Source organism: Frankliniella occidentalis, unplaced genomic scaffold, assembly GCF_000697945.3.
Source record: "Frankliniella occidentalis isolate FOCC.00 unplaced genomic scaffold, Focc_3.1 Scaffold342, whole genome shotgun sequence".
Lineage (NCBI taxonomy): Eukaryota > Metazoa > Arthropoda > Insecta > Thysanoptera > Thripidae > Frankliniella > Frankliniella occidentalis.
This window is the reverse complement of record NW_026267465.1, coordinates 5,636-20,357: the sequence shown is the minus strand read 5'-3', so window position 1 is coordinate 20,357 and position 14,722 is coordinate 5,636. Positions and strand designations below refer to the sequence as shown.

The following is a 14,722-nucleotide window of genomic DNA, read 5'->3' as shown; positions in this document are numbered from 1 at the left end:
CTCTCTCTCTCTCTCTCTCTCTCTCTCTTACAACATGGCAGTGCCACTCACCGCAGAACTGCGGCACCCACAGCTCCATGCCGGCGCGCTGGCACATCTCGACGTAGGCGGCCGCGGGCGCGCACAGGGCGCGGTCCCTCGCGGGGCTGTTGGCCTGCTGCTTGACGTCCGCCTCGCAAAGCGCGCGGAACGGCGCGGGGTCAACGCGCGGGAAGCACGGCGCCAGCGACGAGTCGCTGTCCTGGAGCGGGGAGAGATGGGGTGAGCTCTCTGGCGGGGGGCCCGGATGGGCCGGCCGCCCCGCAGGCGAGCGCAGCGGGCGGCCTACCCACCCGCTCGCAGGCGCTCCGACCAACCGGGGGCGGGGGTAGGCCGGCCGCTCCGCAGACGAGCGCGGCGGGCGGCCTACCCACCCGCTCGCAGGCGCTCCGGCCGGCCAGGGGCTGGGTTAGGCCAGCCGCTCCGAAGGCGGGCGCGGCGGGCGGCCTACCCACCCGCTCGCAGGCGCTCTGGCCGGCCGTGGGCTGGGGTAGGTCGGCCGCCGCGCAGGCGAGCGCAGCGGGCGACCTACCTCTCTCCTCGCAGTGTGCACGCTCTGTGGGTCCCCCGTGAAGCAGTGCTTACCAGGAAGTAGGACGCGCACAGTTCCTGCGCCTCGCGGGCCAGCCCGCGGTCCACGTGCTTGGCGGTCTCGACGTGGTTGGCGGGCCGGCACTGCTTGCGCCCGACGCGCCACGCGTCCGCAAAGCCCTCCAGGTTGTCTGGGCCGGTGAGCTCGCCCGTCGGCAGCGCCAGGTCGTTGGCGGGCTCGTTGTCGTAAGTGCCGAGCAGGCCGCCCGTGCGCCCGAAGTGCCAGCCCGTGATGTCGAGCGCGCACACGTCGTAGCGGAGGTTGCAGTCGACCGTGAGTCCGTGCTGGCTCGTCACCCGCACCCGGTCGCCGTCGCGCGTCACGGTCGCCGAGTCGCCCACCAGCACCGGCGTCTCGACCTTTTTGCCGTCCACTAGGACGCGGTGGTTGGCCGTAATCTCGATGCTGTGGCCGTCGCTCAGAACGGTCAGGGACTTCTTTTGCACCTTGCGATTCTGTGACGAGAAAGTGGTATAAGTAATCGAATTTCAGTGGTTGATGAAGAGCTTTGTTCTAAATTTAACTTACACTTATTTCGTAGTTCACGATGGCGGAGAACTTAGAGTTGACGAAGTCGGAAGTCAGGAGGTACGAACACTCGCCGGCAAAGTCATAGAACTGCTTGTCGAAGGTCATAAAGTGGTGACGGCCGACCAGCAGGGCAGTGGCGCCGTACGGTGGCAGGAAGCGCGACAGTTTGACGCCAGCACGGTACTCGTTGAGGGCGTCGAGCAGGTAGTACCTGTACTTGTCCAGGGAGCTGATGTCAGCAGTTTGTTCGACGGCCACCCGGTAGGGGGACAGCTCCTGGAACTCGGGCAGGCGGTCAAAGCCGTGCCAGTGCACCGGCAGAGACTGCGTGTACTCGAACAGGCCCTTTTCCTTGTCCAGGTAGAGGCTAGAGGATGGCTCCAAGGTTGGAGTCGCCGAGGCGCTGGCGTCCATGTGGTTGACTAAGTCCGATAGGCCCAGCTCGACCTGGTGCAGCAGCCACAGCAGACCTTCGCCGATCTCCTTGGTGACGTCGTAGTAGCGCCAGGCCCACAGCGCCTTCTGGTACACCTTGCCGGCGAGCTTGCGAACGTACGCGACGGGCGGCAGCTTGTTCAACGCCTCGTAGCGGCCGAAAGCGGCGTCGTACAGCGCGTCGAAGTAGGCCTTGTAGTCGGAGTAGGTCTGACGGAGGTCGCGCACCACCCACTCGGCAGTGCTGCGGTAGTGGGAATAGCGTTACACGAAAAATAGGTTCTTGATAACTAATTATCTAGCTATGTAGATTAAAAAATGTTATGGTACTCAGCTATTTTTAGCAACAAATCTCAGTAATTATCTCCCGTACAATAAGCTTAGATACTACAGCTCTAATGTTTTTGTGGACCCCTTATAGGTTCCTCCCCGCCCCGATACTCACTCGCTCAGTTCGGCCAGCCAGCGGTCAAAGTAATCCTGGATGTGGAAGTCCTCCAGCCAGGACGCGTACTGGGAGTACAGGTTCAGCAGCTCGCGCACTTCGTCCATGCTGAGCAGGTGCGTCTTCACGGCCTCGACGAACGCCGATATGTGCTCCTGGATCTGGGTGACGTGGTAGTTGACGTAGAGGAACACGTCCTGCGCGGTGAGGAGGGCGGGCACAACGGCACGCTCCACGCGGCGGCGGACGTCCTCGACGAAGGCGTCCCAGGCGGCCATCTGGTCGGCCACAGCGTCCTCGAGGCTGGCCAGGGTGTCGTGCGCCGAGCGCAACACCTCCCGCGTCCAGCGGTGCGTCGCGTTGCGCACGGCGGCAATGTCGGTTAGCGTGGCGTTCCAGTGCACCATGGCGTTCTGGCCTAGCGCCTTGATGACGGGTATCACGTCCATGATGCCGGAGACGTCAAAGTACAGGATGTCCATCACCATGGAGGTGAATCCCTTGAACGCGGAGTATGCTGCATCCAGCAGTTCCATGGAGTGCTTTGTGACGCAAGAAGCGCCGGAGCTGGCCATGGACCTGTAAGACGTTTAACCATTAGAACGACAAGTTAAATAGACATATCTTTCTATTTCTAACTCCAAAATACTTACGCTGTAGATGTAAAGAAGTTCCAGATATCTTTGACGAAAAAGTCGTTGTGCTCGAAGTGCTCCTTTAGTTTACTGAGTATGTTGGGGAAGTCTTTCGTAATTGCCTCCCGCTCTTCATTATTGTACTCAATGACAACGTCAAGTGTGCTGATGACTTTCGGGTAGATAATTTCCCATTTGTTACCGACGTCCTCCCGCAGGAAGTCTGTGAAGCCGTCGTAGATGGCGCTGCTGGCGAGGAGGAGGTCGTTGTAGTCCTGGAAGACGGCGGTCTGCAGCTCGTCCAGGACGCCTGGGCGCCAAGACGCGCGCGTCCAGAAGAGCTTGCTAGTGTTGAGCTTCATGGCGAATATGCCGTCGATGGTCTGCGAGCCAAACAAGTTGTGCTTGGCGCTCGCCTTGATCTCGCGGTGGTTGGGCATGCCGGCGAACAGCGTGTAGGTGCGACTCTCTCCATACTGGACGTCCACATTGATGGATGGTGAATCATCTATGGCGTTAAGGTTTGCCTTGATACTCAAGGGGTCACGCTGGTTCATCTGCACGCTGGCAGACATACCCCGGTATGTTCCTGTCCCCCGAGACCACAGCTTGCCGTTCACGATAATCTTGTTTTCGTTGGTGTAGATGCCAGCCTCGAAGGCGGGCTCTGTGTGCTGCACCTCTCCGCGCACCTCGAGCACGCGATCCTGGCCCGTCCGGCTGTCCAAGTACTTGACGTTAATCAGGCCCGTGCTCTTCCCCGGCGTGTTGACGCCAGCCACTTTGACGCGCACGTCCACATTGGAGCTGTCGTGGCGCACCATGAAGCTGGTCAGCAAGTGGCCGCCATCGTCCTTGTAGCCACCTTCGAGGATGATCAAGTCTTCGGGCTGTCCAGAGTACTCCAACTCTGCTCGCACCTGGTGAAGGCTGTGCTTGAAGCGGAGCACCAGGTCGTGTTCCAGGGCAGCGTGGTGCAGACGGAACTCTCCCGAGCCAGAATCACGCACCATCAGAAGAAGGATCTTTTTGTCGCGGTCCTGAGAGGCGTCCCAGAGGAACTCGGTGCCATCCCGTTTGACTTTGAGCTGGTTGTCCTCAGAAGAGACCTCGACGTCGCGGTACACTTCTAGAGTACGACGGGGAAGGCGCAAAATTCCGCGGCTCTGGACCCTCGTGGTTGAGTCGTCTTGGCTGACGTCGCGGTCCTGGGCAAAGGACAGACCGTACACCTGGTCCTTCTCGATAGACATTTCGAGTCCCATCTCCCGGCGAGTCAGGCTCCTCTCGAGCACGCCGCTCAAGGTCATGACCCTTGTGGGCACCTGCAGTGTGGAGGTGAACTCCTTCCGCGGGTCGGTCCAGTTGGAGGCGTGCATGGCGTACCTGATCATAGAGTTGTCCTTGGCGTTCATGTCCCAACAGACCTCAGCAATGAGGTTCACCTCAGGAGTGACGGCGAACAGGTAGCTTGCTGACACTGGTCGCCACGAGTTTCTGATCTCGAAAGTAGAGATGTTTGCTTCATCGCGGCGGATGCTGACTCCCAGGTACTCGTGGGTGTTGTGCACGATGCGCGCCTCGGTGCCAATAAGCTTCTTGTTCGTGGCCTGCAGAAATATCTCTGCATCGCGGATGACATCGAACGGCGTTTCAAGTTGCAGCGAGACTTCAATTAGTTCGTCGATAACGCCACCCTTTGCTTGGAAATACAACTGTTTTGCGTTTACATTAGCCTGTATCTCGGACATTAAGAGCCCTGGCTTAAGCATCCCCTCAGCGGAGAAGGAAACCTCTTCCTTGTTGTATCGGGCGAACAGCAAACCAGTGTAGCTCTTGTTTGCTGCGTTCAGTTTGTTGCCGAAGAGTAGAGAGGCGGACTCAAATGAAGGGTGAATGTCAGCGGTGACCCTCGCAATCAAGTTTACGTTGGACATGCCGTTGAAGGTGTAATCGAACTCTACGATTAGGTCCTGCTTCAGCTGTGGGTGTGATATCTTGATGGACAGGGCCTTTCGATTGTTGTTCTCGATCATGAGGCTCAGAGCGTAGCGCTCGTAGGTCACGAATGGCGTAGTAAGCTGCACGCTTGTCTCGAACTTGCGTGACGCGGCGAGCATAGAATAACGCAGCTCAATTCTTTGTTCGTTCCATTCTACGTAGTTAACAATGTCATTGCCGTCAATCAGGCTTTTCTGTCCCTTAAGGTCTAGGCGGTAGTGGTTGTAAGGAGCAAAAGGCGTGTTAACTTCTGCCTCCAGGGCATACACTGGTCCGTACACGAGCGTGAAGGCGGCGCCCAGCTTCCTTTTCTTGCACTGAGCTCCCACGCTCATCTCTAGGCGGTCAGCCAGGTTCTGGAATAGAGCGTGAGTGGCGTAGGTCGCACCGCTCGGCAAGGTGGCACGCACATGCACGTCCATGTCCTTGGTGAGCACGAGCGGGATGCGTGCGGATGCCTGGAGTGACTCAAGCCCCTCGATCGGTGTCTGGAGGTTAAACTTGGCCAAAAGCTCGGTAGCGTTGAGGGAGAACAGCGATAGGACTTGCAGGTTAGCGTAATCTGACTTAAAATCGACACCAAGGTTCAGTTTTATGTTGCGGGCGTTCTCGACAACGAACTCGCCATTCATGCTGAGTAGGCGTATAAACGGAACAAGGGGAGCCTTGAAATTAAGATGCGCTTGTCCCTTTTCTCTGTTTAAAGCAGCCTCGAGGAGTACGAAATGCTCTTTCATGTCCTCGCCTGTTCCAGCGTATGCCAGTATGGAGTCGGCGCCAGTTGTCAGGACAGCCTGGAATACTTTCGACCCAATGAACGGAGTTACGACGGTGAGTTTTGAGTCCAAAGGCAATGTTCTCTTGTGGCGAATAGTCATATGGTGTTTGGATTCTTTCAGCTGTACTGAAATCTCGGCTTTTGAATTAATGTTGTCATAGAAAGCGTCAGCATCCAATCCAAAAATCAACACTCCGACCGAAACTACCTCCAACTTCGTGGTTGTTGATTTACCATCTTCTCCAAGTGCCAGGGTCAATGATCCTCTGTGATTTGCTGCTCCGATAATACAATCAATTTCGGCAAATACTCGATTTGTTTCTTGGACAAAGTTGCCGTTCACTGTCATTTTCTGTGCCTTAATTAGTGGAGATTCCATTTCAATACTGCCACCCATACCTTTACTTTCATCCATCAAGTATTGCATTCTGTGCGTTGTTTGCTTGTACTTCAATGTTATTGATCCCAAATTCTTGTTTTTATCCAAAAGCAAAATATCATTTAGATTCACAGTTAATTTTTCCCAATTTTTCTGAAGCTTCATTTCAGCATTTTTCTCTCCAAGAATGGGTCCACTTGTGTGCCCACTGACCTCTAGAAGCTCTCTGTTGTTAACGAGAGAGACTGATAGAAGATGTTTTACATTCGATTCTAAAGTTATCAAGGCACTGTAAGAGTTCTCGGGAAATTTAAGGCTCACTTGCAGAGTCCGCCTTGTGGGGCCAATCCAGTCGGGGAGATCTAAGTCAACTCTCGTCGATACAGAATCAGATTTGTGATCCATTGATAGTGAGACAGAACCAGAATGCTGCTGGCAATTGTAAGAAACAAATGCTTGAATTGTAGGACTATATTGTGCTTGAAGTTCTAGACTAGCAACCCTGACCTTAAATGCTGGTATATTTAGGTTGATGCTACCCGTAATAGCCGTGTCTTTGAGCTCATAGTTCATCGAAATATTGTTGCTCCCAAAATAGGCCTCAACTTTTACTTTGTCGAGATTTTCATAATCCAAATTTCCACCAAAAGACAGCTCAGTGTTTATCACAGGGGTTTTTAAGACACACTTTGCTTCCAAGCTGAGATCTTCTAGGTGGTAGTGGCCGCCGACGTGGTAAGTATTCTTTGGTAAAAGAACCTTAATCTGTGAGTCTACACTTCGCCACTCACGCTGGTTTAAGCTTCCCTCGATAGTGATTGGCGGAACTTCGAGGAATGGGATCAAAACTTGTAGCTTCAAATTCACATTCTGAAGAGCATCGTTGGAAATGTTTGCACCAACTATCATCTCTCGCCCAAGTGCTGTCGCTTCTATCAATCCACTCATTTGTCGGTAATCATCGTTTCGAAGGACCAAAGTTGAGCGTAGTTCCGGCAGCATTTCAAAGGGAGTCACAAGGACGAGGCGGGACCTCAACTGGCCTCTGTTGGACATATCCAACGCAAAATCAAGCTCCATTCGACTCATTTGTGGGAACGGAGTATACAGACGGAACCTGCATGAAAAACAAATCATTAGCTCTGATGTTACAATACACACTATTCATTACATATGGAAGTCTACTTACTTGCACTGTATGTTGTTCAAATTTTCTCCTCCCTCCACTTGGACAGTAGCATCAAGGTCAATTTTTTGATTTCCATTCCACTCTAGGTGACCTTTGACGCCGAAATCACTTGGTTCACTGTTCAATGAACCGATAAGCTTAATTTCGAACTCGTTCCAGTTTGCTCGGCTTTCAAGATCGTACACAGCCAGGTCGTTTCTTGTGTACTGTCCCGAGAGTTCAACTGTTTCCCACCGTTTAAAAGGAGTTTCCAGCTTAACGAGAAGCTTGTTGGCGCGGACACCTGCTTGTGCTACTGCCTTTTCAGTAGGTGACCACTGTCCTAGGAAGAAAGCTGTTAAATTTTCAGTGTCTACGACAGTGCGCACGGCCAAATGCTCCAATACTTTGATGAATGGTGACTTCAATGTGGCGTTCACAGAATATAGAGGCCCAGTTAAATCATATACACCTTCGAATTCAAACTTGCTGGCCTGAGTGCCAACAACAAAATTCAGTGAGTTTTTGTCATACCTCGTGATTACAAACACATTGTCAATTTTCTTTCCTGGCATTTCAATCCCCAGCTGCGCTCGCACATTCCCTGGAGCATAGTTTCCAGTTCCACGAATCTGATATAGGGCGTCGTTGCGCAAATAATTAAGATTGCCTCTCAAAAATCCAGAGGGATTCTTGTGTAAGTTGATTCCAACGTCCATTGTTTTGATAGTTGGAATAGACGAATCAATTTTCAGGGAAGCATACACACTGTCACTTTTCAACCCTCCTTCAACCTTTGACTTGAGGCTTGTCTCTCCAACTCTCATGACGAGGTGTGCGTGTTTGTTACCGTTTGAGCCATTAAGGTTGTATCCTGCACGAATGTCGACACCTTTGTAGTCGTCTTTAGACGACTCAAAGTGTATATCGAGTTGGTTTTCTTTTCTCTCATATCGCAGCTTTCCTTCTACTTTTGTCTGTTTTCGTTTGTCCTTTACATGCATGACGACATGGTGGCCGTCGTTTTCCTTGTAACTTCCTGAGGCAGACAAGTACTCAGTAAATGGTGTCTTCAACGCAATATCAAAATTAATAACGTCGCTTTTCGACAGGTCGAAATTGAAGTTGACGTCGATCTCGTCATTTTCTTTCTGAGCGTTAAACTGTCCTTTTTTGGATGATGTGCTAAGATCAAGAAGGTAGACTGCTTTCAAAGCCTTAAAACCCTTGAAGGGTGTTTTGCTCTCAAACGATAGGTGTGTAGGTATCCACGTCAATGCTGCTTCGACTCTTTCATGTCCATTCCATTGGACCACCGCATTTGACTCAACACCCTTTGTTCTGTTGAGCATACCACTGACCTCCCATTCACGGCCGTCTAGTGCGGTTACTGCAAACTTAGCGGAGTGCTCTTTCTTTTCAGCTTTGAATGACAAGTAAATTGCAGCAGTCTCAGCTTCCTTCGTAAACGACGCCTTCGCTAATTTGACACCTCCGTCCAAATTATAAGTGCCACTGAGCTTCAAGAAATTTAAACCTGGCTGGGGTGTCGTTAGAGTGAATTCGACTTCTAGGTGCCTAATGCTATACTGAGCAACATTCCCCTTCAATTCGTATTTGTCGTCTCCAAGCTGGAAGAGAGCTTCCAGTAGTCCAGCCTGATCTTGCTTTAGCGTGAATAGAAGTGGTGGAGTAAAAGGAGTTGTGAACACAACTTTAGACCTTGTATGTAGAGAACTGTGACTAAACATGCTGTTTAGGATAATCTTTTTGGTAGGGTCCCATTCTAATTCTGATGTTAAAACCAACTCATTCTCATATGTTACAACTGAACTGAATCTTACATTCTCGAGATTACGGAAAGGTGATGTCATAGTAAGGCCAAGTTTTACCGGCTTCTTAGACTCTCCGATCTCTAAGTTACCTTCCAGTTTTATCTCTTTTCCAGGGCCCCACTGTAACCCAATATTACCAGCAATCACATTACTGCGCGCCATGTTCCATTGGGCAGTCAATGAGTACGTCTGGGAGTTCAAGCTTGTAATCGTTACTTCCGTTTCCACATTCTTAAATCCATCTAAGTACATGGATGCAATAGCCTCGATCTTTCTCCCCTTTCCAGTATCAACTGAAAACGCAGCTTTCTTGTGTTTTAGACCGTTTTCGAGTTGCCAATCGACTTTCACTCTTTTTGCTTCATTCTGTGTTTCGTAGGCGACAACAAGATTTCCCTCCTTATTTTTCACAATCACTGAATTGACTTCAGCTGCAACTCCAGCCATTTTGATCGAGGATTTAATGTTCCATGTGTTCGTTGGTGCAGCATAATCGTACTCGCCGATGACGCCGAACGTTGCGAAAGGCAATGGAGTTTCCGAGATAATTTCTATGCTTGATTTGGATCCGCCATATGTGAACGAAAATCTTGCGTTGATACATCTTTTGTCCTCGAAATCACCGACCAATGTTATCTTTTTCTGTCCCCTCTTGTCGAAATCATAACTTCCCTCAATTCTGACATCTTTGTAGCCGTCGTGGGGTGTCTTTACCCCGACGACAGCATCTCCTACTAGCCCAGCAACCAAAACGTCTCCAGAAAACGAGTAGATATTTTCATTCCGTTCCATCTGTACCGTAGCCGATTTCCTTGGGCTTTTTACGTCGTATTTGACGCCCAGGAAGCACTTTTCGTAGTTCTTAAGTGAAGTTCGCACGGCAATATGTGAATCGCCAGACTCATAGCCATACTTGATCAGAATGTCAAGGTCAAAAACGTTATCATTTCGGCTAGCTGACAATTTAAGAGAGCTGTTGCTGGCCTCTTTAATGTTGAATTCACCGTACGCTTTTAGGTCTTCCAGCTCTTGAATAGGTGTTTTCATCCATGCCTGAGCATAATTCTTTCCATGTTTCCATCCAAGCCCAACATGTTCATAGTTCTCAAATGGAGATTTAGCTTCAACATTGATTTTATTATCTGCAGAATCGAATAAGAACTCCCCACTAAATACTATCCTATCGTTAGCGGCGTAGGATCCACGAATGAGAATCTCTCTCGGGTAAAACTCAAGTTTTCCCTTTCTTTCTTCCTGTTCATACATTAGATATGAGGTTGCAGTGAAGCCACCATTGTATGTGTTGAAGATATCATTCTTTATTTCCAGTGTCATGTCTCCGCGGTTCTTGAGAATGAGCCGTACCATTCGAGGGGGGAGGCCCGGTAGCAGCACAAAGTCCACGGACAGGTCATCGAAGTACCCACCAATAAGAGGTATGTCAACTACTGCATCCAAATGAATTTTGCTTTCCCAGTTCAGGTTCAGTATGCCCCCAGTACGTAGGAAAGTTTTTTCGTTTGCCTTAATTGCGAGGTCTACACTGTAAGATTTGCTTTTCTTCATTAGTCCGCCATAGTTTAAGACGATGACTACCGTCTCGAAATCTTTTACTGGTGTCTTCATGTTAATTTTAGCCACTTGGTTCTTGTTTGAGATCGAAATTTCGAATGATTTCTTCTTCCCATTGGTCTCCAGAGAAATTGCAGCTGACTTGGCTTCACCGCCGGAATACCTCCCAGCAAGGGTAACATCTTCATAGCCTTCAAACGGCGTTTGAACCCTAACGTCAGCGCCGTCCTCTTGGATGGACATGCGGCCCGAAAGAGATTGCGTAACGCCGTCCTTCTCGCGAGAGACGCCTGCTGAGTAGTCTTCGTTAAAATCGTAGGAACCCTTGTACGCCAGTGAGCTAAAATCCAGAAATGACGTTGACAGTTTAATGTCAGCTTCTCCAGATTTGAGCTCCATTAAAGCCTGAGCAGATGTATCGAAAATATTTTCCCTGTTCTTTGTTAATCTGAAGAGTGCTATTTTCTTGAGGCTCATCAGATCATATTTTGCTACTAGTTGTATTGTTTGCCATTCTTCAAACGGTGTGCTTACATCAACTGTCACATCAGAAATGAACTTCTGTAAATTAGCTTTTATGTTAAGATTTGAGTCAGCGTTGTTGTTTTTCACTTGGATAAGAATGACCCTCTTGTCGTTCTCAGAGGTAACTGAACCAGAAACGAAAACATCTTTGAATCCATCTTTAGGAGTGATAAACCACGCCTTCAGTTTGTTTTTCTCCATTTCAACCTTCGCGCTCAAAATTTTTTCAGCTCTGTTCATAAGAACTTCGAATTCCGCAAACTTTGAAGTTCCACGGCAGTCGAACTTACCCTCTACGTCGATTTTTGGGACGCCAAACGATGGCAGGGTGATCTCTGCGTGCGCTTGGCCGCTCTTTGGGCTACTAGCCTTGCTTTTGAACTCGATGGCGTTGATGTTACCTCCCACCGTACGGTGCTCAGCTCTCCCACTCTTGATGTCTCCTGCCACGTCGTACTGGAACTCACTCTCGAAGCCCTCGTAGCCGTCCAGAGGCGTGGTAACTGTAATGGACCCGGAACTTTTGAGCCGCTGGACGTTCATCTGCCCGGACGCGTTGAAGTGAAACTCGTTCCTGTGAAGCGAGACGCTAGCCCACTTTTGCTGGAGCTGCGGACTGGTCACGTTGAGGTGACCGCCGATGGACTGGAAGCCTTCGAAAGGAGTTACCAGAGCCGCCGAAATCGCGACGCCACCCTCCTCGGGTGTCACAACGTTACCAGACAGAGAGACTGCCTTATCGTTGTTGGTTAGCACGACGTTTACTGATCTCTTTTCTTTGCCGAGTTCCTGCTTCAAGCTGGCCATGAGCTCCTCCAACCCCTCGTACGGCAGATTCAATTGCAGCATCGCTTCTCCTTCCCCGTTCTCGTCCAGGTTACTCATCCCGTCAAACACTACTACCCACTCGTTTCTTGTGGCCTTGAAAATTACTTTCTGATGTTTACCCTGAAGATCGTAATCGAAGTTCATCGACATGCGCTCGTGGCCCTTGATCGGGGAAAGCAGCTCGATGTTTGCAAGGCCGGAGAGATCGTTGGTGACCAGGTTGCCGACCAGCTTCACATCAAACTCGGTCTGTCCGTACGATACCTCTACAGTGTGAGCGTTTCCACCGTTTCTGTTGTAGGCGGCGAGGAAGTCGGCCGAGTTGATCCCCGGGAGCTTGCTGTCGAGCGATAGGCTGAGTCTTGGTGCTTTCTTGTCGATGACGGCTGAGCCGGAGAGAATCAAGTGGGACTCGCCCCTGTGAAAGGACACGACGGCCAGCTTGGTCGGCTTCGTCAGGTCGATGTCACCCTCCAGGCGCATCGCATCCCACTCACGGCTTATCGGCAGGTGGTACTCGAATCCGCCCTGGAACTTGTCCGGGAGGGCACCGCCGCTGCCTCGCACGAACCACTCGCGCCCGTCAATCTCGATGGAGAGCTCGGCCGCCTTGATGGGGGCCATGAGGTCATACTTGCCCCTAACCTGAAACACGTCCATGCCTAGGTCCGGTCGGTTCATTTTAACGGAGAATCCAGATTTCAACTTGCCCAATTCGCCGCTCGCCTCAATTTCCATTTCTTTTCCTTCCCAGGTGACCATCATTCGGGTCGATTTGGGAGTTTTCTGGAGGTCAACGTCAGCGTCCACCCGCACTGGAGGGCAGAATGGAGCGTCGAACTGGAGATCGAAGTGGGCCCCGTCCTTGTTGAAGCGGACCAAAGACACGGCGCTGATAGTCTTGTCCTTGTAGTTGAGGACTAGTCGTGGCCTGCAAGTGTTCTTCGCCTCGAAAGGTATATCCAACTTTAGCTTGATGGGCTCTGAGAATGGTGTGGTGATGGCTGCCTCAAGGTTCTTGATGTAACCAGCTGAGTATTTGGTGTAAGACAACCCGGCCGTGGCTTTCTTTCCGTTCAGAGTGGCGGTCATGCTGTGTTCCAGCTCGGTGTCGTCGAAGGACTTGCTGTGCGCGTTGACGATGGAGCCAGTCTTAGAGGGCGTCTTGACCGTAATGCTGTTCTCCCAATGTGTCTTGTCGTCGAATGTGAGACTGTGCGACAGGAAAATGCCCCCGGGTAGCGCCACGTTTGTGATGTAGAATGCGTCAGATTTGTAGCGGTGGTGCAGCACGACCATGAGCTCCCTCGGCAGGACGGACCCCTTCAGGGTCATCTTGTGGTCGAACGAGAGTGTGGAGTCGTCCTTGCGCTGCAGGCTGTTCTCGACGCGCAGGGAAACGGTGTCCTGGTTCCACTTGCCGCTCAGTTCCGTTGTCAGACCAACCGAATCCACCTGACTCAAGATGGTCGTCTCGATTGAGTGGCCAGGAAAACCCACTTTACCCGTAACGTCAACAAGTTTGGGGAACTGGATGTCGCCCCCGACGTCCACCAAGACGACGTTCTGGCTGGCGTACGTTACGCGTAGGACGTCTCTGACTTTGCCGGTTTTGGTACTGTGCTCTGCCGTCATCTTCATGGGCTCCGTGAAGGGCGTCGTCATCTCTGCCTTGCCCTTGAGGAGGGCGTCGGTGCGCTGGCCCTCCAGGGCCACGGACACGGCCTTGCGGTTGAACTCGGCGCGCAGGTCCACGTTGGCAGAGCCGCTCGTCGTGCTGTAGAGGAACTCGGCCAAGCTGATCTCGTAGCCCTCGAAGGGGGTGGCGACCTGCAGCAGGGCGTGCGGGTTGCGGCCCAGCATGAGCTCAAACTGCGCGCCGGCGCGCCGCTCGGGCGCCCAGCTCACCTCCAGCTCTCCGCGGTCACCGTACACGTCGTTCTCCAGGGCAAACTTGGCGGCCAGCGAGCGCGCCAGCTCGAACGGGCTGACGAAGGACGCCGTGCCGGACACGCCAATGTTGGTGGCGAGCAGGAGCGCTTCGGCGGCCGTGCGGTGCCCGTTGTAGTCGAGGGCGGCGCGGCTCTGCATGTCGCGCGTCGTGCCGTTCTTGACGTCGGTGTGGCTCACGGCCAGGGTGACGTTGCGCAGGATGGCGAGCGAACTGGTGACGTGCGCCGTGGCCCGCAGTCCCCCGTCCAGCGTCTCGCCGAGCGCGCTGACGGACAGCATCTGGTCGCGCCACGTCAGGTCGACGCGCGCGTCCGTGCTGTTGTCCTCCAGGACGTACAGGGCGGCCAGAGTCTGCAGCTTGTAGCCGTGGAACGGCGTGGTGAGGCGCGCCGAAACCCGGCCCCCTTGCGACGCCAGCGCCCACTCGGTGCTCAGGGTGATGCGGTCGCCCTCGGTCCACTCCAGCACGGAGGTGAAGCCGTTGGGCCTGCGGATAGGAAGACGCGGCTGATTATGTCAATAAGTTTCCTCCGCCAAACCATCAAATTAGCAGGAAATAGACTGCTTACAGTTTGGTGACGTGAAGTTTGATGTACTGGTCCGGGAAGGCGAGCTCGGCCTGGTTGGACTCGGAGTCGGCCTCGGCGTGCAGGGCTACCCTCTTGCTGGGGTCCACGTCCTTGTCCCAGAACATCTCGACCGATACGACGTGCTTCTCGCCGTCGCACGAGATCTGGAACGAGATATTAGTCTCCATTAGCCGCTCATGTTGCGGCCCGGGCCTCGATCGGCCGGCGATATCCGCGCGCGGGCGTGGAGCGTTTCGGGACGGGGCGACTGGGCCCGTGCGGACATGATTTAGGGGGAGCACTGTGTACACGTTATTTACGGCCCCGGCTTTTGCACGCGACTCTGCAGGGTCATCAATAACACTTTACAAACCTACTGTGATGCGGATGGTCACGTGACGAGATGCATTAGGTCATTCAACACTGCACCCCCCCCC

At 52.5% G+C, this 14,722-nt stretch overlaps 2 protein-coding genes across 2 annotated transcripts in view; both read right to left on the bottom strand.

Moving 5' to 3' along the window:
• Positions 1–14,445, bottom strand: part of LOC113204745 (uncharacterized) — a 17,369-nt gene extending 2,924 nt beyond the window's left edge. Inside the window, exons 1-7 of the mRNA XM_052274161.1 lie at positions 14,286–14,445; positions 7,025–14,203; positions 2,696–6,952; positions 2,043–2,621; positions 1,160–1,841; positions 625–1,086; positions 52–241 (exon numbers count right to left, since the gene is read on the bottom strand). Coding sequence (XP_052130121.1) covers positions 52–241; positions 625–1,086; positions 1,160–1,841; positions 2,043–2,621; positions 2,696–6,952; positions 7,025–14,203; positions 14,286–14,410 — 13,474 coding nt within the window. The 5' untranslated portion in view covers positions 14,411–14,445. The remainder of the gene's footprint in view (positions 1–51; positions 242–624; positions 1,087–1,159; positions 1,842–2,042; positions 2,622–2,695; positions 6,953–7,024; positions 14,204–14,285) is intronic.
• Positions 14,446–14,601: 156 nt separating this feature from the next.
• LOC113204756 (apolipophorins-like) overlaps positions 14,602–14,722 on the bottom strand; it is a gene marked incomplete at its 5' end in the record, with an annotated part of 4,720 nt that continues 4,599 nt past the window's right edge. The window contains one exon of the mRNA XM_052274160.1: positions 14,602–14,628. Within this exon, the coding sequence (XP_052130120.1) occupies positions 14,602–14,628 (27 nt within the window). The remainder of the gene's footprint in view (positions 14,629–14,722) is intronic.